At 45.2% G+C, this 27,071-nt stretch overlaps 1 protein-coding gene across 1 annotated transcript; it reads left to right on the forward strand.

Moving 5' to 3' along the window:
• LOC142249238 (uncharacterized) lies at positions 1-27,071 on the forward strand. Its single transcript, XM_075320858.1, has 4 exons — positions 1-66; positions 9,934-10,373; positions 18,548-19,149; positions 26,199-27,071. Exons 2-4 carry the CDS (start codon positions 9,944-9,946, stop codon positions 27,015-27,017), a joined length of 1,851 nt encoding a protein of 616 aa, XP_075176973.1. The 5' UTR covers positions 1-66; positions 9,934-9,943; the 3' UTR covers positions 27,018-27,071.

Below are 27,071 nucleotides of genomic sequence, written 5' to 3' on the forward strand. Positions count from 1 at the left end.
GAGAAAGAAGAGAATCCACCTCCGATACGCTGCCGAGCTCTCCGGGAGATATTCTGCACAGTACTGGTAAGAAGCCTCACAATATGGTAATATAATATGTCTATACGTATACAGAAGCCGGGGCATAGGATATAGCATTGCAAGGATTGAGATATAATGGCACAGATACAATGCCGGGATCTGGTAGATTCAATGTTGAGTGGTGAGGTGGTCATCGGCATGAAGAATACAACTATTTGAATGGAAACTGGATCCTAGCGTGATATTCAATGTCTTGAACTTTTTAGTATTGCTCCAGGATCATAGACATTCCCAGCACGGTAATTATTATATTACAGAAAGGCATGGCGAGCAATTACTTTATATATTATTATCAGTATTGCACTTTAGGCAAGTCTAATAATTTTTTTGTGATAATTCCCCAATGCAGACAGCCAGGACCATGACTGGAATATATAAACAAAGTCTGGACTATCATCTACATATATAGAATAAATGCTGCCTGCATGAGCTCATTCACAGAATGCAGGCTGCTGTAAACTGGAGGCTTCCATTGCTTTGTGTGCCTGCAAAATTTTGCACCCCAAGGCTCATATACACATGTATTATGGCTTCATAATAGTACAAACAATTGCAGAGCTTTCATATGTGGCTAATCACATGGAGGCTTTCATACCTCTTTGCTTTAGGTTTATGCAACGGTAAGTTGACAAAATTATCCCTGTATGAAACCAAAGAGCTTGTCATACATTACAAAAGAATGCCAATAGAAGTTGATCTATACATATACAGTGCCTTGCAAAAGTATTCAGCCCCCTTTGATTTTGTCAGCCTTTTCCCACATTTCAGGTTTCAAACATAAAGATAAACATTTCAATGTTATGGTGAAGAATCAACAACAAGTGGGACACAATTGTGAAGTTGAATGAAATTTATTGCTTATTTTAAACTTTTTAAAAAAAATAAATAACTGAAAATTGGGGCGTGCAATATTATTCATCCACTTTAGGTTAATACTTGGTAGCGCCACTTTTTGCTGCAATTACAGCTGCAATTCGCTTGGAGTATGGGTCAGTTTTGCACATCGAGAGACTGAAATTCTTGCCCATTCTTCCTTTGCAAACAGCTGGAGCTGAGTGAGGTTGGATGGAGGCGTTTGTGAACAGCAGTTTTCAGCTCTTTCCACAGATTCTCGATTGGATTCAGGTCTGGACTGTGAATTGGCCATTCTAACACCTGGACACGTTTATTTGTGAACCATTCCATTGTAGATTTTGCTTTATGTTTGGGATCATTGTCTTGTTGGAAGACAAATCTCCGTCCCAGTCTCAGGTCTTTTGCAGACTCCAACAGGTTTTCTTCAAGAATGGTCCTGTATTTGGCTCCATCCATCTTCACATGTATTTTAACCATCTTTCTTGTCCCTGCTGAAGAAAAGCAGGCCCAAACCATGATGCTGCCACCTACATGTTTGACAGTGGGGATGGTGTGTTCAGGGTGATGAGCTGTGTTGCTTTTACGCCAAACATATCGTTTGGCATTGTGCCCAAAAAGTTCAATTTTGGTTTCATCTGACCAGAGCACCTTCTTCCACATGTTTGGTGTGTCTCCCAGGTGGCTTGTGGCAAACTTTATACAACACTTTTTATGGCTATCTTTGAGAAATGGCTTTCTCCTTGCCACTCTTCTATAAAGGCCAGATGTAAGCAGTGTATGACTGATTGTTGTCCTATGGACAGACTCTCCCACCTCAGCTGTAGATCTCTGCAGTTCATCCAGAGTAATCATGGGCCTCTTGGCTGCATCTCTGATCAGTCCTCTCCTTGTTTGAGATGAAAGTTTAGATGGAAAGGCCGGGTCTTAGTAGATTTGCAGTGGTATGATTCTCCTTCCATTTCAATATGATCACTTACACAGTGCTTCTTGGGATGTTTAATGTTATGGAAATCTTTTTGTAACGAAATCCAGCTTTAAACTCCACAACAGTATCACGGACCTGCCTGTTGTGTTCCTTGGTCTTCATGATGCTATCTGCGCTTTAAACAGAACACTGATACTATCACAGAGCAGGTTCATTTATACGGAGATTTCATTACACACAGGTGGATTATATTTACCATCATCAGTCATTTAGGACAACATTGGATCATTCAGAGATCCTCAATGAACTTCTGGAGTGAGTTTGCTGCACTGAAAGTAAAGGGGACGAATAATATTGCACGCCCCAATTTTCAGTTATTTATTTCTTAAAAAATTATAAAATAAGCAATAAATTTCGTTCAACTTCACAATTATGTCCCACTTGTTGATTCTTCACCATAACATTACAATTTTTATCTTTTATGTTTGAAGCCTGAAATGTGGGAGAAGGTTGAAAAATTCAAGGGGGCCGAAAATTTCGCAAGGCACTATAGTTCTTAACCGGAAGGATTGCTGATAATCAGATAATAACAGGTAGAGAGATAGATAGATAGATAGATAGATAGATAGAGTTGAAACCAGAAGTTTTCCTTCGCTCTCTATACAGACACATCTGCAGGTTTTTCTCACTATCTGACATGAAATCAGAATAAATCTTTCCCATTTTTGATCAATTAGGAACCAAAATTATTTATATTTCCCAAATGCCAAATAATGAGAGAATGTTTTAAGGCATTTTTATTACTTTCTGTAAAGTCGAAAGTTTACATACATTTCATTAGTATTGGGTACCATTGCCCTTACACTGTATGACTTGGGTGAAATGTTTTGGATATCCTTCCACAAGCTTCTCACAAACTGGTATAACTAAGCCATGTTTGTAGGTCACCTTGCTCGCACTGGCTTTTCAGCTTTGCCAATAAATTTTCAATAGCATTGAGATCAGGGGTTTATGATGGCCACTCCAAAACATTAACTTTTTTATCCTTAAGCCACTTTGTAACAAGTTTTGCAGTATTCTCATTGTCCATTTGGAAGACCCATTTTCAAACAAGCTTTAAGTTCCTGGCTGATGTCTTGAGATGTTACTTCAGTATTGCCAAATAATCTTCTTTCCTCATGATGCTATTTTGTGAATTACACCAGTTCCCTCCTGCAGCTGCCACCCCTGTGTTTCATAACTGGGATGGTATTCTTAGGTTTAAAAACGTTTCCCTTTTTCCTCCAAACGTAATGATGGTCATTATGGCCGAATTATGACCACAGGACATGTCTCCAAAAATGAAGGTCTTTGTTCCTCTGTGCATTTGCAAACATTAATCTGGCTTTTTTATGTTTCTTTTGGAGTAATGGCTTCTTCCTGGCAGAGTGTTTTTTTCAGCCCATGTTGATACATCACTCATTTCTCTGTGGATAATGACACAACTTACCAGCTTCCACCATCATCTTCACAGGGTATTTAGCATTTGTTCTTGGGTTGATATGCACACGTCTGACTAAAGCACGTTCACCTCTAATACACAGAACCCTTCTCCTTGCTGAGCGGTATGATGGCTGAATATTCCCATCTTGTTTGTACTTGCATATAATTGTTTGTACAGATGAACGAGGCACCTTCAGGTATCTTGAAATTGAACCCAAGGATGAACCAGACTTGTGCAAGTCCACAATTCTCATCCTGAGATCTTGACTATTTTCTTTTGACTTTCTCATGATGTTACACAAAGAAGCAGTGTGTTTCAGGTGTGTATTAAAATACATCCACTGGTGTGTCTCTAATTAACTCAGATGTTGCCAATAAAGCTATCAGAAGCTTCCAAAGACATGACATCATCATATGGGCTGTCCCATATTGCTTAAAGATATAGTACTCTTAGTGTATGTAAGAAATAAAAATCCCTTAAAACATTCTCTCTCTCTCATTATTCTGGCATTTGGCAAATAAAAATAATTTTGGTTCCTAATTGAACTAAAACAGGAAAGTTTCATTTTGATTTTATGGTAGGAAAAGGATGGCACCTCCTGTCAGTGTGTCAACAAGATAATGGGGTGCACTTTAGGTTCCAAAGCCATAAAGTGAAAAGTAGACAAGGCACTCCCAAAATGCTTTGCATGAAGATTTAAATCTTCATGCAAAGCATTTTGGGAGTGCCTTGTCTACTTTTCATTTTGATTTTATGGCAGACAGAAAAATCTGCAGATGTTTCTTTTTAGATGGTGTATGTAAACTTCTGGTTTCAACTGTACATATAGAGAATAAATGCTGCCTGCATGAGCCCATTCACAGAATACAGGCTGCTGTAAACTGTAGGCTTCCATTCCTTTGTGTGCCTGCAATATTTTGCACCCCTAGGGCTCATATTCACATGTATAATGGCTTCATAATAGTACAAAGAATTGCAGAGCTTCATAAGTTTGTATCCCATGGAGGCTTTCATACCTCTTTGTATTTGCACCAGGTTTATATAAGGGTAAATGTACAAAATTACCCTTGTATGAAAAAAAAAAGTGTGTTATACTTTATAGGATGACAATAGAAGTTAATCCATTTATATAGAGTAGTTCTCTACTGGAAGGATTGCTGACCAGATAAGAAAACACAGCGATAGATAGAGTTAGAGATAGATAAGAGTCTTAAGGTGGCTTTACACACTGCAACATCGCAAACGACATCACTGTAACGTCACCGGTTTTGTGACGTTACAGCGACCTCCCCAGCGACATTGCAGTGTGTGAAACACATCAGCGACCTGGCCCCTGCTGTGAAGTTGCTGATCACTACACATCTCTCAGGACCATTCTTTGGTCCTTTGTTTCCCGCTGTGCAGCATGATCGCTAGAACGTCTCCGTGTGTAAAGGGGACTTTACAGCGACTTCGTTAGCGACTTCCCTTTCAAAAAGCTGCTTTACAACGTCCCCAATGACTAGCTAGGTCGTTCTGCAGGTCCGGATCGCTGTTGCGTCGTTGGCCAGGTCTGCCTGTTTGACAGCTCACCAGAGACTTTGTAGCGATCCCGGCCAGGTTGGGATCGCTGGTGGGATCGCTAGAAAGTCTCAGTGTGTAAAGGGGCCTTTAAGCTGGGTTCACACTAAGCGACAACGACGTCTCTGTTACGTCACTATTTTCTGTGATGTAACAGCGACCTTGTAAGTCGCTGTTATGATCACTGCTTAGCTGTCAAACACAACAGCCGAAGCAGCGATCATAACGACACGCGTCGCTGTGCTGCAACATGTGCAGAGAGCAGGGAGCCGCGCACACTGAGCGCTGGCTCCCTGCTCTCCTAGCTACAGTACACATCGGGTTAATTACCCTAAGGGGTGCTTCACACACAGCGAGATCGCTGCTGAAATCGCTGCTGAGTCACGGTTTTTGTGACGCAGCAGTGACCTCATTAGCGATCTCGCTGTGTGTGACACTGAGCAGCGATCTGGCCCCTGCTGTGAAATCGCTGCTCGTTACACACAGCCCTGGTTCGTTTTTTTATTGTTGCTCTCCCGCTGATAAGCACACATCGCTGTGTTGGACAGCGAGAGAGCAACAATCCTGAATGTGCAGTGAGCAGGAGCCAGCGTCTGACAGCCTGCGGTAAGCTGTAACCAAGGTAAACATTGGGTAACCAAGGTGGTTACCCGATATTTACCTTCGTTACCAGCCTCCGCAGCTCTCACGCTGCCAGTGCCGGCTTCTGCTCCCTGCACATGCTAAGCTATGCAATGTGCGCTGGTAACTAAGGTAAACATCGGGTAACCATACCCGATGTTTGCCTTAGTTACCAGTGTCCGCAGCTTCCAGACGCCGGCTCGCACGTCGCTGCTGGCTGGGGGCTGGTCACTGGTCGCTGGTGAGATCTGCCTGTTTGACAGCTCACCAGCGACCATGTAGCGACGCAGCAGCGATCCTGACCAGGTCAGATCGCTGGTGGGATCGCTGCTGCATCGCTAAAGTGTGATGGTACCCTTAAGGTACCGTCACACTAAGCAACATCTCTAGCAACATCGCTGCTGAGGCACAACTTGCTAGCGATGTTGCTGTGTGTGACATCCAGCAACAACCTGGCCCCTGCTGTGAGGTCGCCGGTTGTTGTTGAATGTCCTGGACCATTTTTTAGTTGTTGCTCTCCCGCTGTGAAGCACACATCGCTGTGTGTGACAGCGAGAGAGCAACAACTGAATGTGCAGTGAGCAGGGAGCCGGCTTCTGCGGACGCTGGTAACCAATGTAAATATCGGGTAACCAAGAAGCCCTTTCCTTGGTTACCCGATATTTACCTTCATTACCAGCGTCCGCCACTCTCACGCTGTCAGTGCCGGCTCCCTGCACACATAGCCAGACTACACATCGGTAATTAACCCGATGTGTACTCTGGCTAGTGTCGCGGGCAGAGGGGACGCGCTCGCCACGCTCGGGTCCGAGGCTTCTGCTGCTGCTCGGTGGCTCGAGCGGTGGACCGGACCCGGGGACTCGAGCAGCGCTCCTCATCCACGAGTGAAAAGGGGGTGGTTTGTTTAGGGAGATAGTTCGTGAGGCCACCCACGGGTCGTGGTGATTATTAGCACCACCGCTACTGGTGACGGGGATCCCGGGAGCGATGGTAGGGAGCAGCTAGGATTTTGTCCCCTCCGTGGGTAGGGGTTGGTGATCCCGGGGCCCGGTGGTGATACGGGGAGGCTGGATGGCTGGGGGTGCAGGGTTGCAGGGACAGCGCGGTGCGGTGCCGGATGGCACTGGTGTACTCACTCAGTCAATGACAGAGTCTCTGGTAAACCAAACGGCTGGATGGACGGGTCCCGCAGCCGGCTGCAGTGTTTTGCTCTCCCCGGACGGCTGATGGTGGCTGTCTTTCCCTGCACCTGTTAGAATGTTCTGACTCCTGTGGTTACCCACCGGTAGTCCGCTTCCTGGTGTATAGGTGCCGTAGGAGCCCGTTTTGCCCACGGGCGCTGGCCCTTGGATCTCTAGCCTATGGCGGTGGCTGTATATCCACTCGGTGTGGACTGTTGCCTTCTGTCGGGTCTTGGTTGTTGGGAAACCCTTGGGGTTCCTGTCACACTCGGATTTGCCTATTGTCGGCGACTCCAAACCTGGTCGGGGTCCGATGGCCCTGCCTGTGTGCTTAGCTTCACTCCGCTCCCCGGTTCGGTACCGGCGGGCCAACGCCCGACCCCGGTCCTATGGCTCTGCAGAGATTCACTAACTCCTGCAGATGGCCACCACCATCTGCCAACCTTGCTGTTTGTGTCTGGGCCCCTACCCAGACACCGACAGTTTCTGTCTCCTCACTTTGACCTCCAAAACTAATCTGTCTGTTTTCCCGCCTCCAGACCTGTGAACTCCTCGGTGGGTGGGGCCAACCGCCTGGCTCCACCCCACCTGGTGTGGACATCAGACTCTGGAAGGAGGCAACAAGGGTTTTTGTTTGACTGTTGTGACTGTCTAGGGAAGGGGGTGTGTATGGTGTTATGTCTGTGACTACCTGGCTAGTCCAGGGCGTCACACTAGGAGTGCAGGGAGCCAGCGCTAAGCGGTGTGCGCTGGTAACCAAGGTAAATATCGGGTTGGCTACCCGATATTTACCTTGGTTACCAAGCGCAGCATCGCTTCCACGCGTCGCTGCTGGCTGGGGGCTGGTCACTGGTTGCTGGTGAGATTTGCCTGTGTGACAGCTCACCAGCAACCCGTGTAGCGACGATCCCTGCCAGGTCAGGTTGCTGGTGGGATCGCTGGAGCGTCGCTTAGTGTGACAGTACCTTTAAGGGTAGTTTACACGCTGCGACATCGCTAGCAATATATCATCGGGGTTACGTTGTTAGTGATGCACATCTGGCGCCGTTAGCGACATCGCAGCGTGTGACACCAATGAGCGACGATCAATGAGTGCAAAAACGTGAAAAATTGTTGCTCGTTGACACGTCACTCATTTCCCTAATATCGTTGCTGCTGCAGGTACGATGTTGTTCGTCGTTCCTGCGGCAGCACACATCACTATGTGTGACACCACAGGAACGATGAACATCTTCTTACCTGCCTCCACCGGCAATGCGGAAGGAAGCAGGTGGGCGGGATCTTCTACCCGCTCATCTTCGCCCCACCGCTTCTATTGGACGGCTGCCGTGTGACGCCGCACGAACCGCCCCCTTAGAAAGGAGGCGGTTCGCAGGCCAGAGCGACGTCGCAGGGAAGGTAAGTCCGTGTGACGGGTGTAAGCGATGTTGGCAGCGATGTGCCTGTGTCTCAGAACCGACGGGGGTGAGTACGCTCACTAGCGATATCGGTACCGATATCGCAGCGTGTAAAGTACCCTTTAGAAGACAGCGATATAGCAATCATAGCGCAGTTATTTTTTGGACTCTAGAATGTGCCAAGAGGAGATCCAAACAACAAGTAAATAAGAGTTGCCCAATATTAAGATTGTAGAAAATGTGAGCACCTGAGGGAGCATTGCCCTAAGGTGACCCTGCCATTCATCACTGCTTATGTTAGCTGACTGGGAAGAATGGTGATACACAAATTTAATCTAAACTCCCAGTGGGTTACAATTTTTTGTGCTGCCCTTTTTTGCAGGATTATTCCCGGTGGACTGCATCAAAAGAAATAGGAAATAAAATAATTACATAAATAGATTCTGTATAGATTGACTAATAGAGTTTACAGTACATCACAAAAGTGAGTACACCCCTCATTTTTTGTAAATATATTTATTATATCTTTTCATGGGACAACACTGAAGATCTGACCCTGTGATACAATGCACAGTAGTCAGTGTACAGTTTGTATAACTATAAATTTGGTGACCTCTAAATAACTCATCACAGCCAATGTCTAAACCGCTGGCAACAAAAGTGAGTACACCCCATAAGTGAAAATGGACAATAGCCATCTCGCTCCCATAAACCACGCTTATAGCAGATTAGAACAGCCAAAAGGTGTTCTACTAAGTACTAAATAATACACTTGTCTTGGAGGGGTTGAATAATTTTGAGACTGCTGTAGTAATTAATATTGTGGTATTTTGTGTTGAATTGGAGAAATCACTTTGCAGTCGTATTGACCTATTTAAATTGTATTTTTCTTTATCATAAACAGCAAAATATTTCTAAACTTAAAGGGAACCTTTCACCAGGTTTTTCCCTTATAAGCTGCGGCCACAACCAGTGAGCCCTTATATACAGAGTTCCAGAATACTGTATATAAGAGCCCAGGCCACTCTGTAGAATGTAAAAAAACACCTTTATTATACTCATCTATGGGGCGGTCCAGTCCGATGGGCGTCACTGCTCTCAGTCCGGTGCCTCCTCCATCTTGTGCGGTCACCGTCCCCCTGCCCAGCCCTGTGTGGATGCTTTGTCCTATGTCATCCACACAGAGGCCTCCATTGCGCTCCCGTGCATGCGCACTTTCATCTGCCTGCTTGAGGGCAGATTAAAGTACTGTAGTGCACATGCGCGGGTGGTCTTTGACCTTTCCTCACGCCTGCACATTACAGTCTTTTGCCCTGCCCTCAGCCGGACACATCAAAGTGCACATGTATAAGAGCGCAATGGAGGCCTCTGCGTAGATGACGTAGGACGCGGCATCCACACGTGGCTGGGACAGAGGACGGCGACTGCACAGGATTAGAGGAGGTGCCGGACCGGAGAGCCGCAATGGCCATTGGACCGGACCGCCCCCTAGGTGAGAATAATAAAGGTGTTTTTTACATTGTACACAGTGGCCTGGGCTCTTATATACAGTATTCTAGAATGTTGTGTATAAGAGCTCACTAGTGATGGCCGCAGCTTAGAAGCGAAATTCCTGGTGACAGGTTCCCTTTAAATAGTTTTTTGTATATTTTAAAAAGCAGAATATTTATAAACTTAATTTGAAATGTAGGAATTGAATCAATTTGATTGTACCTGTAACATATTGCTTCCAGTAAAGTGAAAGGTTGGAAAGAATTTCTAAAAAAAAAGTTATTAAATGGTGAATCGTCTTATTTGATTGACTTCTACTGTGTCCTCTTCTCTGTGCAGATAATTCACCATGGATTGCTCAGTTCTGATGCTTCTAGGATTATTAGCAAATACCTGGTTGTCAGCGGAACCGTTTGCCCCCTGTCCTGATAAGTGTACCTGTCTTACTGCTGAGCAGCGCGTCAACTGCTCTTACGGCAATCTCACAACGGTGCCACCCGAAATATCCAACAGCACCATAGAGCTTCATATGGACCACAACAACTTAACGTTTCTAGAGCAGAGTTTTCACCAGGATTTGCCAGAAATAAGAACCCTCTACTTGAGAAACTGTAACATTGAAACCATCCGGCCAGATGCGTTCCAAAAAGTAACGGGCACACAACACCTGTATTTAGACATCAATGAGATCCAGGAATTTGAGAATGGCACATTTGAAGATCTGAGCAATTTGCTTTATTTGTATCTACGGAGCAATAAAATCAGCCACCTGCAGCCAGGTAATATAGAAATGTCCATGCATCAAATATCGCACCTTATCCTTTTTTTAATATATATATATATATATATATATAAATATATATATTTTAAATACAATTCTCAAGGACGTGTGAATTGTAAACCTGTTAGAAGTTTATGGCTTTTTTTAGTTGATAGTAAAAAAATGCCTTGAATTTATTACATTTTTTTCCAAGCATTTCTTTCGGTGTTTTGTTTTGTCACACATTTTTTGGGTGTTTTCTTTAGATAAAAAAGAAAGACAACCAAATGTAAAAATAAAAAAAACACCATGTCATCCTAAAGTGTGAATAAAACAAGGGTAACAATAAAAAAACAGCAAATACAAACCACAAAAAGCTTTATGTTAGTATTGCATTTTATAATTCCCCATTTATTTCCTGCAAACATCTGACATTTTCTTTTTTAAATGCCTGTATAAAAAAAAACCATGATATTTATATTAAAAATGATGCGTGTGATACATTTAGGCTGTGTGCGCATGGTGCGTTTTTGGTGCACTGTTTTGCGCCAAAAAGTGCAGATTTCACGCAGAAAATTTCTGCAACAAATCTGCCGTGTGCGCACATAGCCTCAGGCCTCTTTCACACGTCCATGCAAAACACACACGTTTTGCACAGTTCGTGGTGTAGGTGTGTTGCGCCCGTGAGGCTTCAGTCGCCAAAGGGTACTGCATCTCTTTTACGATGTAGTACTCATCCCGGGTAAGGAGAGGTTAATCGCTGGTGATTCTCCCATTCACAACCACACACAGTCAGGTGCCTTCCCACTGGGGGGGATGGCCTGGGGTAGATAGGGGGGTGGCATTCATGAAACATGGGACTTTCACCGTCACCAGGAAAGCCACCTGGGGAGCAAGCACCACTTGGGGAAAAGGGAAGGAGCATCTTCACACATAGTCAGATAGCCCCAGGCACAGCTTGGGGTGAGATGCACTTGGGGACCTCGGTCCACTCTCTTCTACCTCACACTTCTGGGAGCGCCATAGAAACCGTGGCTTGGAGCATTCAGCTCAGCCCGGGTTCTATACAGCTACACGGAATTCCATGGACTGCGGTGAGTGCAGGAAACACCCGCGACCCGTTCCATATTCCACATACACCGGATTGGAGGGACCCCGACCAGAAAGGACTCACAGTGGGAACACCGGGGGTGACCTCGAATTGAACGGGATCCGCTGGGGCCCATCACAGCAATGTCCAGTGCTTCGGAAGCGGCAACCAGGTTACTTAAGGAACTGTGAGTAAAACGCCTGGAACCCACAGAGACTGTGTCCGCCTGTCATTCCTGGCACCGCCGCCCTGCTACTCAGTGCCTGCCTTCACTACTCCCCTCATCATCCTCCCCGGGGCCCGCTCCACCTGTGAGGAGCAGAAACACCTCGGCTGCTACTACCATCTGCCCCGGAGGACAGTGACAGCAGCAGTGGTTAATTCCCTGGTCGCATACTACATGTGGCGTCACAAAATCAACCTTCACCATCGTCCTTATTCCCCCTCTCCCTCCGTGTACACCTTGGGGTCACAAAACCGGGCAGGGCCACCCGTGGCACCCCTGATCTTCACCGGCCCAGTGACGAGTATTTCCCCTGACCCCCTGGGGTGCTACAGGTGCGTACGTGTGTGTTCAGCGTATGCTGTCAGTGTGTTATCCGTGCGACATCCGCATAGTACACTGACAGCATGAACATCTATACTTACCTGTCCACGGTGCTGCTGTCTCCAGCGCTGCTGCTGGTTACGGTCCTCGGTGAAGTGAATATGCAATGAGCATAATGAGCGGGCGTCAGAAGCAAGTGACATCAGTGCTGGAGACATCAGCGGTGGAGACAGGTGAGTATAGAAAAGCATTTTATTTGCCAGACAGTGTTTTCTCCAGTACATATCACACTAATGTCGCATGGATCAATCACATCACTATGCGGGCCGTGTGACATCCATGCTACCGGAGAAAAACAGACATATCTCTGTGTGCAGCACACGGACACACGTATGCTCCAGTTTGTATGTCAGTCCTAATGAATGGATCACCGGAGTAAGATGCACCAAATTCATTAAATAGCCATGTGCCGGATGATGGCATTTTTTTTGCATCATTTAGCCACTTTTTTAGTCATGTAAAGTATAATTAATTTGTGGGACAACGGGTTTCATCATGTCTCATACCAGCTTCACCCACTTTGATCTGAAAATTGTAAGATTGCTAATTGTAATATGAAAAAAAGTCAAAAATAATAATAAAAAAATAATATATCACACAAATACCTGAGTTAAACAATAGATCATTTTCTGATGACAGCTTCCATTTAAAGTGGCTGTCCACTACTGAACATTCCCAGCTAAATCATTTTAAAACGCCTTAAAAAAAAGGAAAAAACTGTCCTCCAGTGAAGCTGGCACCACTGTTCCCGTAGAGTGACTTTTGTCAAAAGCAGGCTACGGTCAATATTTTACTGCTTAATTGGAGCGGACGTACACCTTACGGAATATTGATGAGGTACAGACGCTCATTGGCTGCAGTCGGCACATGTCACGTGTGATATCCTTCTCCGGGAACACCGGCACCAACATTGCTGGAGGATAAATATACTGTTTTTTTATTATTTTAATTGGGGTCCTGAAATAATTAAGCTGGGGTTGTCCAGCCACGCTGAATGCACTTAGGCACGTAAAGCACCTCTGCTGAATCCTCTCAACTTTCATCTTATATTTCACTTTCTACAGAGTTCAATTTGTCTCTGGAAGTGACATCAGCACAAAAACTTTGTCCAGAGTTCCATGAAATAGGTTTTCATTGTCAAGTAGCTGTATATAATCCGCCCAATGCCAGCAGCATCAGGAGTGGTCTATGGTACACCACTGAACTCCGAGCTAGTGGAAATGTAATATCCACTGTGAGAAATCACATTTCAAAATATATCAGTCAGATGAACATACAGTATATGTTTGGTGGTTTTCTGGAAAAAAGGCTACCTACTAAAATACACACTACCTACAGGGTTTCGTCAGATTCCCTTATTTCGAGCTAATTGTTTGGCTGAATGGTCAAAAAAGGGGCTGTGATGGTGGTATATTGTGGGTCATGTACCATTTTGTGTGGGTTCATGTTTAGTCGTGGTTCACTGTCCATTATTTGTACTGCTTATGTGTACATTCTATTGTCTGTAGATAATCACCCCCTGTAGTGCAAGGTTATAGCTTCTTGAAGCGCTTCTGTCCCTAGGTGTGGAGGAGGGGGCGTGGAATCCACCTAACCTCTTTGTTTACCTAGGGGTATTTGTCAGTCTTTTTGATAACTTGAAGGAAGAAGGATTGATTCTCTGGGAGGAGCTGGAACTTCTCAGAGAGACTGGGACATTTATGCTACTACTGGACAATTTTACCCTCTGTTTTGTGGATTATGTTATGGACCATTTGATTTGCTTGGAATAAATGCTCTGTGGATTGTACAGCCATCTATCAATCTGTTGATTGTGTAATATGGGAGAAGATCCCCGTCACAACTGGTGGCAGCGGTGGGATCAACAGAGCACAGACTAATGTAGATCCACCAACAGAGTGAGTACAGAAACTGGACCGCATCCAGTCTAAAGGAGAGAGACAAAGATCTGGACTGAACTATCAGGGACTGAGTAAAGAAGCCTTAATTAATCTACTTGTGGGTGAGAGCCAGTCCACCTCCTCCCAGATGTCTGATGGACAAGCACTCGGTATGGGGATCCCTGCCCCAAAAAGCCAGTGGTTGGTGTGGTATGAAGAAGAGATGGCAGCTCTGGGCCCAGGTGTATCTCAACAGTATAAGGAGGACGCTGCTTGCCGAGCACAGAGGAGACAAGAAGCAATGGAGTCCGACAGAGGGAGTAATATGTGTTGGAGTGTAAACCCAGCGATCCGGGAGCCTGTACGGATCATCCGGGCGGACTTCAAGCCATTTGATGAGGCTTCCGGAGATGTGGAAGGGTTCTTCAAGGACTTTGAGTAGCAGTGTGTCATGATGGAGGTTCCCCACTCTGGCTGGATGCGTTTGTTAGTGGGACTCCTGAACGGAAGCCTGCCAGAGGCTTATCGCACGATTGACTCACAGCAGAACCAGGATTACAACATTGTAAAACGGACTATCCTGGAATACCATGCCATCAACCCAGACTCGCATAGGGCAAAGTTCCGAGACCTCCCATGCACCATGGGGGGATCGTTTAGGATGTATGCCCATAAGATGTCCCAGGCATATCGGAGATGGCTGGAAGCGGAAGACGCCTTCACTGTGGCAGATGTTATACAGGTATTTCTTATGGAAAAATTTCTTTATAAGTGCCCCTCAGAAATACGGGAATGGGTTAGAGAGCGCACGCCGCACACCTTGGATAGAGCTGCAGCCTTGGCTGATGAGGCCCTTACTATCCGACCGCAATCAAGGGGGCTTCTGGACAATAAGACACAGCCTGCTCCTGCTCCCCGGCCCTCTCCAGTTATATCTGTCCCTCCAACCAGCCACAGGCCGATGATAGCCATGGCTCACAATCATGGGCCACAACAGTTCCGACCACGCCCTGGGGGAATCACAGAGAGGAGATGTTATGTGTGCGGGCAACCTGGGCACCTGCAATCCAGTTGTCCCGCAAGGACTCGGAGGGACCCCCACGCACTTCCATCTCGTCCGGTGCATTTTGTGCATTCCATCCCGTCTGAGGAAGAAGTACAACCACCTCCACTGGAGTGTACCGCTGACCCCTGCACCATAGATGCCCCTGTTGGAGTGTATGACCTCCGGCCTTTGTCACCAGGTTCTACTACTGCCTTCTCAAGAATGCAAATTAGAAGGAGTATACCGCAGAGGAGATGTTATCGATGTGGGCAGCCTGGGCATTTGTAAAACACTTGCCCTGTGTCAAGCTGCCACCAGGGGGAGCCAGGGCTCTGCAGCAGAAGACACTACACAGAGCAACGAGAACCAGGAAGTAAAAACACAGCGTTCTCATAAATTGCCTCACAGCACAGCTGAGAAGCAGAGCTGCAGGGCATGCGAGGAATAGTCAGGCAGGCTGGGTCAAACACCGTACGGGTAGAAGCAGGACCGGAGGAACGAGCAGAAGCAGAGTCAAAGTCAGGCCAAGGTCAGTACCGGAGGAAGCAACCGAGTGGGGAAATAGGAGAGGGGACAGATGACAGGAGGGATGACCAGGGGACAGAACACAGACAAGGGCACGGGGGCACAGGAACAGACAGATCAGGATATCACTCACAGGACCAGCAATCACAGGCAAAGCAGTGCTAAGCTTATAGCCGGCGCTGGTTCACTGGAAATGTCAGCTTTTAAAGCATCCAGGGTCCGGAAGTGAGGCCCGAAAGAAGGCTCTGCCCCCTAGCCATGTGGACAGGGAGGCGAACCATGACACCCTGCTGGTCGATTGAGGAATGACCTGGCACCAAATCGACCTGTTTATTGTCTACAGCCAAATACAAGGTGGGAAGAGTTCTCACCCCTTCAAGAGGACTTGCCTAATGACTCAGACACTCATGGTCGTCTACTAGGGGTTTACGGGGTGCAAGCCACAGCCCCAAGTTCCTCTCACCATCAAAGTAAGCACTTACAGGAGGTTGTGTTGGATGGACAGAGAGTCATTGGATTTTGTGACTCTGGGGCATTTCTTACAATAGCTAATCTCCGAGTGGTTCGGCCACAGGCGATACATCACGGAACAGGGATTGTTATTGAAATGGCTGGAGGACAAAGGAGTAATATCCCAAAGGCTACTGTAGATCTGGACTTTGGCTTTGGGGTCAAGCAATGTGTGGTTGGGGTGATGAGCGGCCTGCCTGCAGATATTCTCCTTGGGAATGATGTGGGAGATCTACAATGCCGATTTGTGGGTGCAGGAAACACAGTTTGAGTAAAGGAGGACACAAAGGGAAGCTTGTCTTTCCAACCCTACCACTGTACGAGGGACTATCTACAGCTTCTCTATACAATACAAGCGTGGAAGCCAACACCAGAATGCTGATGGACTTTCCCAGCAAGAAGAACCATAGACTATCCACAGCAGAGCAACATGGACTTAAGTGAGATGGCCAGAGATCTGTGTAGACCTCATGGCATACTCACTTATTCAGAAGGAGGGAGAGGTTGTGACGGTGGGATATTGTGGGTCATGTACCATTTTGTGTGGTTCATATTTAGGCGTGGTTCACTGTCCATTATTTGTACTGCTTATGTGTACATTCTATTGTCTGTAGATAATCACCGCCTGTAGTGGAAGGTTATAGCTTCTTGAAGCGCTTCTGTCCCTAGGTGTGAGGAGGGGGCGTGGAATCCACTTAACCTCTTTGCTTACCTGGGGGGATATGTCAGTCTGTTTGAGAACTTGAAGGAAGAAGGATTGATCCTCTGGGAGAAGCTGGGACTTCTCAGAGAGACGGGGACATTTATGCTACTACTGGACAATTTTACCCTCTGTTTTGTGGATTATGTTATGGACCATTTGATTTGCTTGGAATAAATGCTCCTTGGATTGTACAGCCATCTCTCGCTCTGTTGATTGTGTGATATGGAAGAAGAACCCCATCACAGGGGCCCAAACTCCATATTAACACTCATGGGTTCCATTCCGATTCATCAAGCAGATTTTGCCAGAATTTTTATGCAAAAATGTTTGAAATCTTGCAAAATTTTTGTGCAAATTTTGCAAAACTTGGTGTTTTTATGCCAGTTTTGGCCTTCTCCTCGAAAAGCTGACGAAGCTTGATTGCATAGAAGAAATTCCAGGCGGCCCACAATTAGTAACGGTGCATAAGTCTAGGAAAGGCATCTAAGTTCAGATAATGTAAAATAGATCGCCACTCCAGTTTCATGAAAAACTGTAAAGGATTTTATTTTGTCAATTCCATGTACAGGTGTCAAAAGTAACGCGTTTCAGCTTGTCAGAAGCCTTTCTCAAACAAGACATGCTGTCACAAGCCATTATCAAGCAAGACATGCTGTCACAAGCCATTATCAAGCAGGACATGCTGTCACAAGCCATTATCAAGCAAGACATGCTGTCACAAGCCATTATCAAGCAAAACATGCTGTCACAAACCTTTATCAAGCAAGACATGCTGTCACAAGCCTTTATCAAACAAGATATGCTGTCACAAGCCTTTATCAAGCAAGACATGCTGTCACAAGCCTTACAAGACATGCTGTCACAAGCCTTTCTCAAACAAGACATGCTGTCACAAGCAAGACATGCTGTCACAAGCCTTTATCAAGCAAGACATGCTGTCACAAGCCTTTCTCAAACAAAACATGCTGTCACAAGCATTTCTCAAACAAGACCTGCATGTCCTGTTTGAGAAAGTCTTGTAACAAGCCAAAACCCGTTACTTTTGACACCTGTACAAGTGCTTACCCATAGTGGGGAGATGAAGGGGCACACTGCTAGTCCAAGGTTGATGGGAGCATATCTAGGCCCCGAACGCGCATGTCGCGTTAACTTCTTCAGCGGGACACAGGCAAGTCAATGGGTAAGCACTTTATATGAAACAGCATTTAATATTGCAGTGATGGTGGTGGTCTCCCATGTATGTAATTGCATTGAGTACGAACATGGATTTAATTATTATGGTGTTAATGAGATATATCGGACAAATTGATTTGCTTTCTGCTTGTCTTTAGGTGGGTGGGTTGGATAGAGTCCACCTTACTACCTCATACAAATATCCTATATGGAAATTGATTATCTTGCATTTTTAGTCCTTTTTGTACATTAAATAAAATTAATTTATATTCATGAATGAGTCTCATATCCGTGTTTTGTTACATGATTTGTTAAAGATATTTTTTATTATTGGAGCTTCATTGTAGCCATGCCATCAAGTTCATCATAATCTACACCACTAGGACGGACTAAAGTGCGAAAAATGTACTCCAGTTCCTGATAGGTGTACATTTCTTGTGGTGGCACAAAGCAGCTGAAAGACGCACCTAATTACTTAAAATGTGCATGTTAATGAATTCTTTGACGCATACAAGATCCCATTCTTGATGCATCAGATAATTTTCAAAATAGAATATCCAAGAAGCTCATATCCACATATTTTTTGTCCATCGAGTATCTATTAAATGTTTCATGATTTCAATCCATGATAATGACACCATGTGCACTTTTATCTTACAGATATATTTTCACCACTGACAAATCTTATTGCGCTCTACTTGACGGACAATTTACTGACAGAAATATCTGATGGGTCCTTGAAAGGTCTAACCCAATTACGTTGGCTTGATTTAGGGTTTAATATGATCTCTACTATATCTAAGGAAGCTTTTAAAGACTCGGTTTATCTTCGAAAACTAGATCTGCAAAACAACCTCCTTAGCAATGTCCCTTCCTTTAAATCTAAAATCAATCTTCAGATGCTCCGTCTGAGTGGAAACAGAATCAGAAAACTGTCATCTACCTCCTTAAGTAGAAACCTTAAATCTGTGAGCGAACTGTATGTTGACAATACGGGACTCAAAAAAGTGTCAAGCTTAGCCCTTAGTAGACTGCGCAGGCTTGATGTGCTTGACTTACGGAACAACAGCTTGACATCTCTCCCTGTGTCTCAACTGAAGAGCTCCACAACCATCTACTTAACTGGCAACCCGTGGAAATGCGACTGCTCCATTGCTGAACTCTATGTTCGATTACTAATGTGGAAAAAAAATGATGCAGAACAAGAGGTTCAGTGCAAGAATCCCAAAGGATTGGAAGGGAGAAGCTTGACCACAATCAATGTAAGTGTAATATGATTTGTAGGGTCCTCAGGGCATTGAAGGACCTTTTGATTTGTAGCTCAAGAAGACCAAAGAGTCCATCTAAAAAGTTCTTGCACCAGTTTAAATTATAGACTTTTAAATCTAGGTTAAGGCTGAATAGATTACACAGGAGAATACTAGCATTTATTGGTAACGTACTTCATGGTGCTAAACAGGATTAAGCAGTGTAAGACTGCACTCATTGAATGTAGTGGGGGACACTTGCTTTGCTGCTAGACTAAAGGCCACGTCTCACTAAGCGACATCGCTAGCGACATCGCTGCTGAGTCACGTTTTTTGTTACGCAACAGTGATCTTGCTAGCGATGTCGCTGTGTGTGACATCCAGCAACGACCTGGCACCTGCTGTGAGGTCGCCGGTCATTGCTGAATGTCCTGGACTATTTTTTGGTCGTTGCTCTCCCGCTGTGAAGCACACATCGCTGTGTTTGACAGCGAGAGAGCAACGATCTGAATATACAGGGAGCCAGCTTCTGCGGATGCTGGTAACCAAGGTACACATTGGGTAACCAAGCAAAGTGCTTTGCTTGGTTACCCGATATTTACCTTGGTTGCCAGCATCCGCAGCTTCTAGAAGCCGGCTCCCTGCTCCCTGCATATGTAGCCAAGGTACACATCGGGTAACTATAAGCAAAGCGCTTTGCTTAGAAACCCAATGTGTACTATGATTACCAAGCACAGCGTTGTTACACGGGTCGCTGGTGGCTGATCTCTGTGGAGGTCTGCCTGATTGACAGCTCACCAGCGACCATGTAGCGATGCTCCAGCGATCCCTGCCAGGGCAGATAGCTGGTGGGATCGCTGGAGCGTCGCTAAGTGTGACGGTACCCTAAGGCACACAGGAATGGTTTTCTATTTAAACAGTCCAATTTGTTTATTCACACAATATAAGAAAGGCCTTCTTGCAGCTTCAAAGAAACACAAACAAGAGTTTTCCTTTGGCTTTACAGAAACATGCATATGACATACAGTGCGTTTCATTCATGGGTTACCTTTCTGGAGCTTGATCAAGGCTCCAACAGACACTTAAGCTGCATACCCACGATCAATGTTCACAGCGTTTTGGACACAGCATGCTTCAGATGCCACCAAAACACTGCTTGTACAGTACAAGCACTGAGGATGGGATTTCTAGAAATCCCATGCCCACTGTGCGTACACTGCCTGCAGTGTAAACTGACCTGCAGTGTGGCTTTCTGAACCATAGCGTATCAATTTATTGCCACAAGCATTGTCTACAGGGAAAACGGAAGAGAGAGACCACAACTGCCCGAGCTCAGATCGTGGGCACCAGCAACTGCGGTCTCCTGTGGAGGAAACTCACGGTCTTGCAGGTCAGGACCCGCCATGTCCAGGATGCAGCGGGTCCTGATCGTGGGCACGTACCCTTAAGAAGACTACCTCACTGGGATCACCAACCAGGAACTGTGATTTGCTCCAGACACTGTCATCTGCCAATTTAGATTCCTGACAGACTTCAGCTTCCTAAGCACAGAACGACCACAGGCTCCATACACCTGGCCTTCTAGCCAGTCTGTCTTCAGGGAAGTCTGCAGCCGATTCTAAACCCACATGGTCTGCACGCAGGGTGCCTCCAAGAAGAAAACTGCTTCCAAGCACACACAGACCATGTGACCAAACAACCATTCTCATATATCAGACCAGACACACCCATGGGTGGAGGTATGTCAATAGCCAGAGCCGCCCAGCACTCTGACAATTCATACACCTGGCCCAGGGGTGGGGCTCAGCCGGTTCGGTCCGGTTCGGGAGAACCGGTTGTTAAAATAGCAGCCGGTTCCCTGAACCGGCAAGAAACAGCTCTGGCGATCCGGTTCCCTGTATTCATTTGTGTTAGTGTCTCTTTAAGACTCTAACACAAATGAATCCCCGTACCTCCGCGCCACACTTCCGGATTCAGTAGAGCCTGTCTGCTCCCTGACCCGGCATGCAGCGACGTGCTGACGCAGCAGAGCGGTCACGGCAGTGTGAGGAGGTAGCTCCTCCTACTGCCGTCTGTCAGCGTCAGTGTGTGCAGAGTGCCGCGGAGGATGGAAGACAGAGGAAAGGCCGCCAGTGCTTGGAGCAGATAAACACTCAGTGAGCCGAACATGCAGGGAACAGGGAGAGGGGCCGCATAAGATGGCAGCTATATGGGAAAAGGAGCCATATGGGACAGGATCTGCAGGGGAAAAGGAGCCATATGGGACAGGATCTGCAGGGGAAAAGGAGCACATGGGATGAGATCTGCTGGGGAAAGAGGCCATAATGGGATGGGATCTGCTGGGGAAAGAGGCCATAATGGGATGGAATCTGCAGGGGAAAGAGGCCATAATGAGATGGGATCTGCAGGGGAAAAAGGCCATAATAGGATGGGATCTGCAGGGAAAAAGAGGCCATAATGGGATGGGATCTGCTGGGGAAATAGGCCATAATGGGATGGAATCTGCAGGGGACAGAGGCCATAATGAGATGGGATCTGCAGGGGAAAGAGGCCATAATGGGATGGGATCTGCAGGGGGAAAAGGCCATAATGGTATGAGATCTGCAGGGAGAAAAGACCATAATGAGATGGGATCTGCAGGGGAAAGAGGCCATAATAGGATGGGATCTGCAGGGAAAAAGAGGCCATAATGGGATGAGATCTGCTGGGGAAATTGGCCATAATGGGATGGAATCTACAGGGGAAAGAGGCCATGATGAGATGGGATCTGCAGGGGAAAGAGGCCATAATGGGATGGGATCTGCAGGGGGATAAGGCCATAATGGTATGGGATCTGCAGGGAGAAAAGGCCATAATGGGATGGGATCTGCAGGGGGAAAGAGGCCATAATTGGATGGGATCTGCAGGGGGAAAAAGGCCACAATGGGATGGGATCTGCAGGGGGAAAGAGGCCATAATGGGATGGGATCTGCAGGGGGAAAGAGGCCATAATGGGATGTGATCTGCAGGGGGAAAGAGGCCATAATGGGATGGGATCTGCAGGGGGAAAGAGGCCATAATGGGATGGGATCTGCAGGGGGAAAGAGGCCATAATGGGATGGGATCTGCAGGGGGAAAGAGGCCATAATGGGATGGGATCTGCAGGGGGAAAGAAGCCATAATGGGATGGGATCTGCAGGGGGAAAGAGGCCATAATGGGATGGGATCTGCAGGGGAAAGAGGCCATAATGGGATGGGATCTGCAGGGGAAAGAGGCCATAATGGGATGGGATCTGCAGGGGGGAGAGACAACATGGGATGGGATCTGTAGGGGAAAGCAGCCACATGGGATGAGATTTGTATGGGGAAGGTCGTCCGTTCCAATTTTAGCAGGGCTCCTTTAGTAATAATTTTTAAAAATTGTAGAAAAACCGTTTAATACAATATGACTGACAGTGACTGGAACAACTGGTGCTGGACAGGAGAGTGATGGTGGAGGAGGGGAAGAAGGGGAAAGAAATTTTACTTTAAATTACTTGGATTTTTTGGTTGAGGAAAGTGTGTGAAAATGGGTGTGGCTAACAAAATGGGTGTGGTTACAGAATGGGTGTGGTTTTCAAATGGGCGGGGTTTAAAGAGAACCTGTTGTTAAAAATTTGAATCCCACCCCTGACCTGGCCCATAATACATTTACCAAGACTTGTGGAACTACAAGTCCCATAGTAAACATTTCAGATTTTACATTGCAGAGGATCTCTTCTACTGCAATACATAATGACCATTTACAATATAGGTGGTCGCTACCTCACAGCAGTTACAAAATATAACCACAACATTAACGCAACACAACAGCAGTTTTTATTTTTTGTTTTTATTTTTTATCTCATCACTGGAGTGGTGCTTTAAATCTCAGGCCTTTGCCCCCGGTTGTATACTCGTCCTCCAGCATCTTCAGCTATTATTGACATCACTCCAAATGGTCTTGTCCAGTTTGTACCCTACCAGCAGCTCCACTGTTTCATGGAGTGTGCTATATGTCACAAATCAATACAAGTCTATGAGATCCTTGTTCTTGCTCTCATAGAGTTGTATTGAGAGCTTGTATTGTAACTTCTGACTTCCAGGCCAGTCAGAAGTTACAGTCCAAGATGACACCGCAGGACCGGAGTAACGCTGAATAAAGGTGAAGACGTCAGAAGGTGAATATAGGAATTGGAGCAGGGGACTAGATTTAAAGCATCACTCTAGTGAAATGAAAAAAATATATAAAATGCTGGAGTGGTGCTTTAAGAAACCACCTTTCATCTATCTCTGTCCTTCTGTGACTCCTGTAAAGCCAGAGATGTCAATCAAGAAAGAGAAGGGTGGAGATCAATTAAAAATAAGTGTATGTGAAGGTGCATGGAGCATCCCATGAAAATGCAACAGTACTGTAGATTTGTACATCAAAAGTACCATTTTTTTTGGGAACCATGTCCACACAAGGTGTTGTACTTGTATGAAAATCTTCTGCTGGGACAATCCCTTTAAATTACCATTATTCATTTGTTAATTATTTTTTCACAGTTTCGCTTTACATTGCCCTTAAAATTATATGCATATTGGAGGGGGTCGAGGTCATGAGCCCTCTACCCGTTGCTGAAAGTCCAACACCCCAAGAGGAGTCGGTGGAGACAGGAGTACACAGCTCATGGCTAAACGCGCACAGTGCAATGTATGGATTCAATTGAAAGCAAAGGATTTATAACCTTTGCTTCCTCTTGAATTAGATAGACAGCATGAAAATAAGTTTGCAATTGACTTGCTTTTTCTATCTGCTGTGAGAGCTTTTATCTACAGTTTTAAAAGCTGCCAAAGGAGACCGACCACCAGAGCCTCGACAATATGTCTACTAGCTCAATTGCTGGCTGAGGAGTTAACTCCTGAGATTCCAGTCAGCTCTCTCCAACATATTGATTTCTATACAGCCCCTCCTGCCTGTCAGCTCCTGATCAAGTGTTGCTGTTATCAGTCCTGCAAATTCCAAGCCCTGAGCCCCGACCATTCTGGCCATTTCAAGATCAGTTCTGCTGCTCACTGTTCACTTGAGGCTTGCCCTTGTTGAAAAAGCCATTTTTTTCCCCCCAATTTAAAGTTTTATTAGGAAAAAGCCATTTTATCTCTTTTTAATTGTAGGTGCAAAGACCATTTTCCTCCATCTGAGAAAAATGATCTGATTATGCTTATCAGACTCTGATCAGAATGGAGAAAAAAAGTTTCTCCACCTTCTCCAGTATGTAATTCTGTGAAAATCGGTCTACACTCGGATGTCATCCAAGTGCAATCTGATGTTTTCCACAAATCCATAGACTTGCATTGCCAATACACAGACCAAAAAAAAAACAAACCAGAAATATGTATAGCCCCATAGGATATCATAGGACCCAGTGCGATCCGTGAAAACCAGAACTGAAACGGTCACTCAAGAAGGAGCACTCACTCCCCTCCTCCACCCCCCAAAACAAGGAAGGATAGAGGATGGAAGGCAGTGTGCTCCTGAAGACACATGCTGAGAATAATGCGTCTTTTGCCCCAATGAAAATAAAAGAATAAAAAAGAAAAAGACCATATTGGCTATCGCCGCGTTCAGAAAAGTCCGATCTGTCAAAGTATATAATAAATTAATCTGATCGGTAAACAGCGTTTCAAGAAAAGTAAATGAAATTTAAAAAAAAAAAAACAAGAAAAAACCCCAATTGTGGAATTGCACTTTTTTTTTTGCAATTTCCCCGCAGTTGGAATTTATTTCCCGGTTTCCAGTACACTATATGGTAATAAATGGTCACTTTCAAAAGTACAACTCGTCCCGCAAACAAACAAGCTTTCATACAGAAATATTGATGGAAAAATAAAAAAAGTTATGGTTCTTTGGGGAAGGGGAGGGAAAACCTAAAACGAAAAGTTGATGGGTGATGACGAAGTTAAGATTAATATTGTAATAATTACCGTTAGTGTTTCCATGGCAAAATATGCTCAAGCAATTGATCAACCGCTTCACGACCGAGGACGTACCAGTACGTCATGAAGGGGTGATCACCACTGGCTGCTGCCGAGAGCCGACAGCAATCCCTGCTGATTTGAACAGCAGACAAGTGCGGCTCTCAGGCGCAGGTGGATCCATGATCCACTTGAGCTTGTTAGCCCCTTAGATTGCGTTGTCAAGATATGATTTAAATGGCTGCGGCAGGGAAATTGCCTTTCCCCATCGCCATCGGAGGTTGCCATGGTAGCAACGGGTCATGTGATGACTCCTGTCTCTATCATAATGTAGTTCCTGTTACAGCCGGCAGAGCAGTGGCTGTAACAGGAATGCAGCATATCTGCTGATCAGAGCTGTGCAGCTAATCCTTATAGTCCCCTAGAGGGACTAGTAAAATAAAACAAGTTTTAAAAATGTAAAAAAAATAAAAAAATTCCTAAAAGTTCAAATCACCCCCCCATTGGCCCCATTGAAAATTAAAGGGTTAAAAAATAAAAAATATACACATATTTGGTATCGCCGTGTTCAGAAATGTCCAATTTATCGAAACATAAAATCAATTAATCTGATCGGTAAATGGCATAGCATTTTTTGGTCATCGCAAATTTTGCGCAAAATGCAATAACAGGCGATCAAAACGTAGCATCTGCGCAAAAATGGTACCATTAAAAACATCAGCTCACGATGCACGAAATAAGCCCCAAGTCCCGAAAAATGAAAATAGTACGGGTCGCACTTTTTTTTTTTCAATTTTTCCGCACTTGGAATTTTTGTGCCGTTTTCCAGTAAATTATATGGTAAAACTCATGGTTTCATTTAAAATTAAAACTTGACCTGCAAAAAAACAAACCCTCATATGGCAGGATTGATGGAAAAATAAAAAAGTTATGGCTCTCGGAAACAGGGGAGAAAAAAACCCCAAAAAACGGAAAATCGCCCGAGAAAAAAAAAAAACAAAAACAAAAAAAACAGAAAATCGCCCGGGGGTGAAGGGCTTAAAAGTATAAGCAATTGACATAAGAAATGAAGCCATTGATTGTAATGATCTATTTCTCTTCTTCCACAGCTATTAAGCCTGGGTTGCAAATCCTTTTCTGCCGATGAGACAACCTTTTCACCAGCAAACCAAACTGAAGGGCAATTTATAAATACATACCCATCAATAGTAGTTAAAAATAAAGAAGATGCCAAAACCACAATGACACCGGCATCTACTGGGTGGGTTAACATAATCGAGGAAGATCCATGTTTTGCAGATGACATATTTAACATCTTCGTGAAACCAACAGGGGAGGATTCTCTTGACGTTTCATGGTCTAGCTCCAGAGATTACAGATATTTCCAGATAGATTACTCATCCGGTAACCATAAGGATACTCTGCACATCTCAGGGAAACAAACACAAGTCCAACTTTTCCACCTGTTTCCTGGTACAACCTACTTCGTTTGCATTGTCCCTCAAAATAAGGACATTATGACTTGTGAAAACCCCAAAACCAAGCAATGTGCAAGAGGGGAAACCAGTGCAATGTCAGAGACAGCGTATCATATCCATTCGCCACCTACGGCCACCACCTCCCCATTCGTGATTGTAGGTTCAACCGTGGCTGGTGTGGTGGTTTTAGTGGCGGCTATCATTGCCGTCTATACCATGCGTTCAAGTAACTTTCAATTCCAACGATATCAAAATGATGAGGAGATAGAAGGCGGAAAAGAAGATGAAACCGATCCATATAAATGGGATGGAGAGTATGAAAATATAGAAGATGACAGACATGTATATGTTACTTCATCCAGCCTGTGGGGAATGGATAATGATAAACTTGACTGTAGCCTGGCCGAACCCATACCGTTACCTTCTGTTCCAAAGTATGTTTCACTCTGATCTCTCTGTATGTTGAGTAACATGTAGGAATCTTAAAATGGTTATAATTTTACT

The sequence above is a fragment of the Anomaloglossus baeobatrachus genome, chromosome 8 (genome assembly GCF_048569485.1).
Source record: "Anomaloglossus baeobatrachus isolate aAnoBae1 chromosome 8, aAnoBae1.hap1, whole genome shotgun sequence".
NCBI classification, from domain to species: Eukaryota; Metazoa; Chordata; class Amphibia; order Anura; family Aromobatidae; genus Anomaloglossus; species Anomaloglossus baeobatrachus.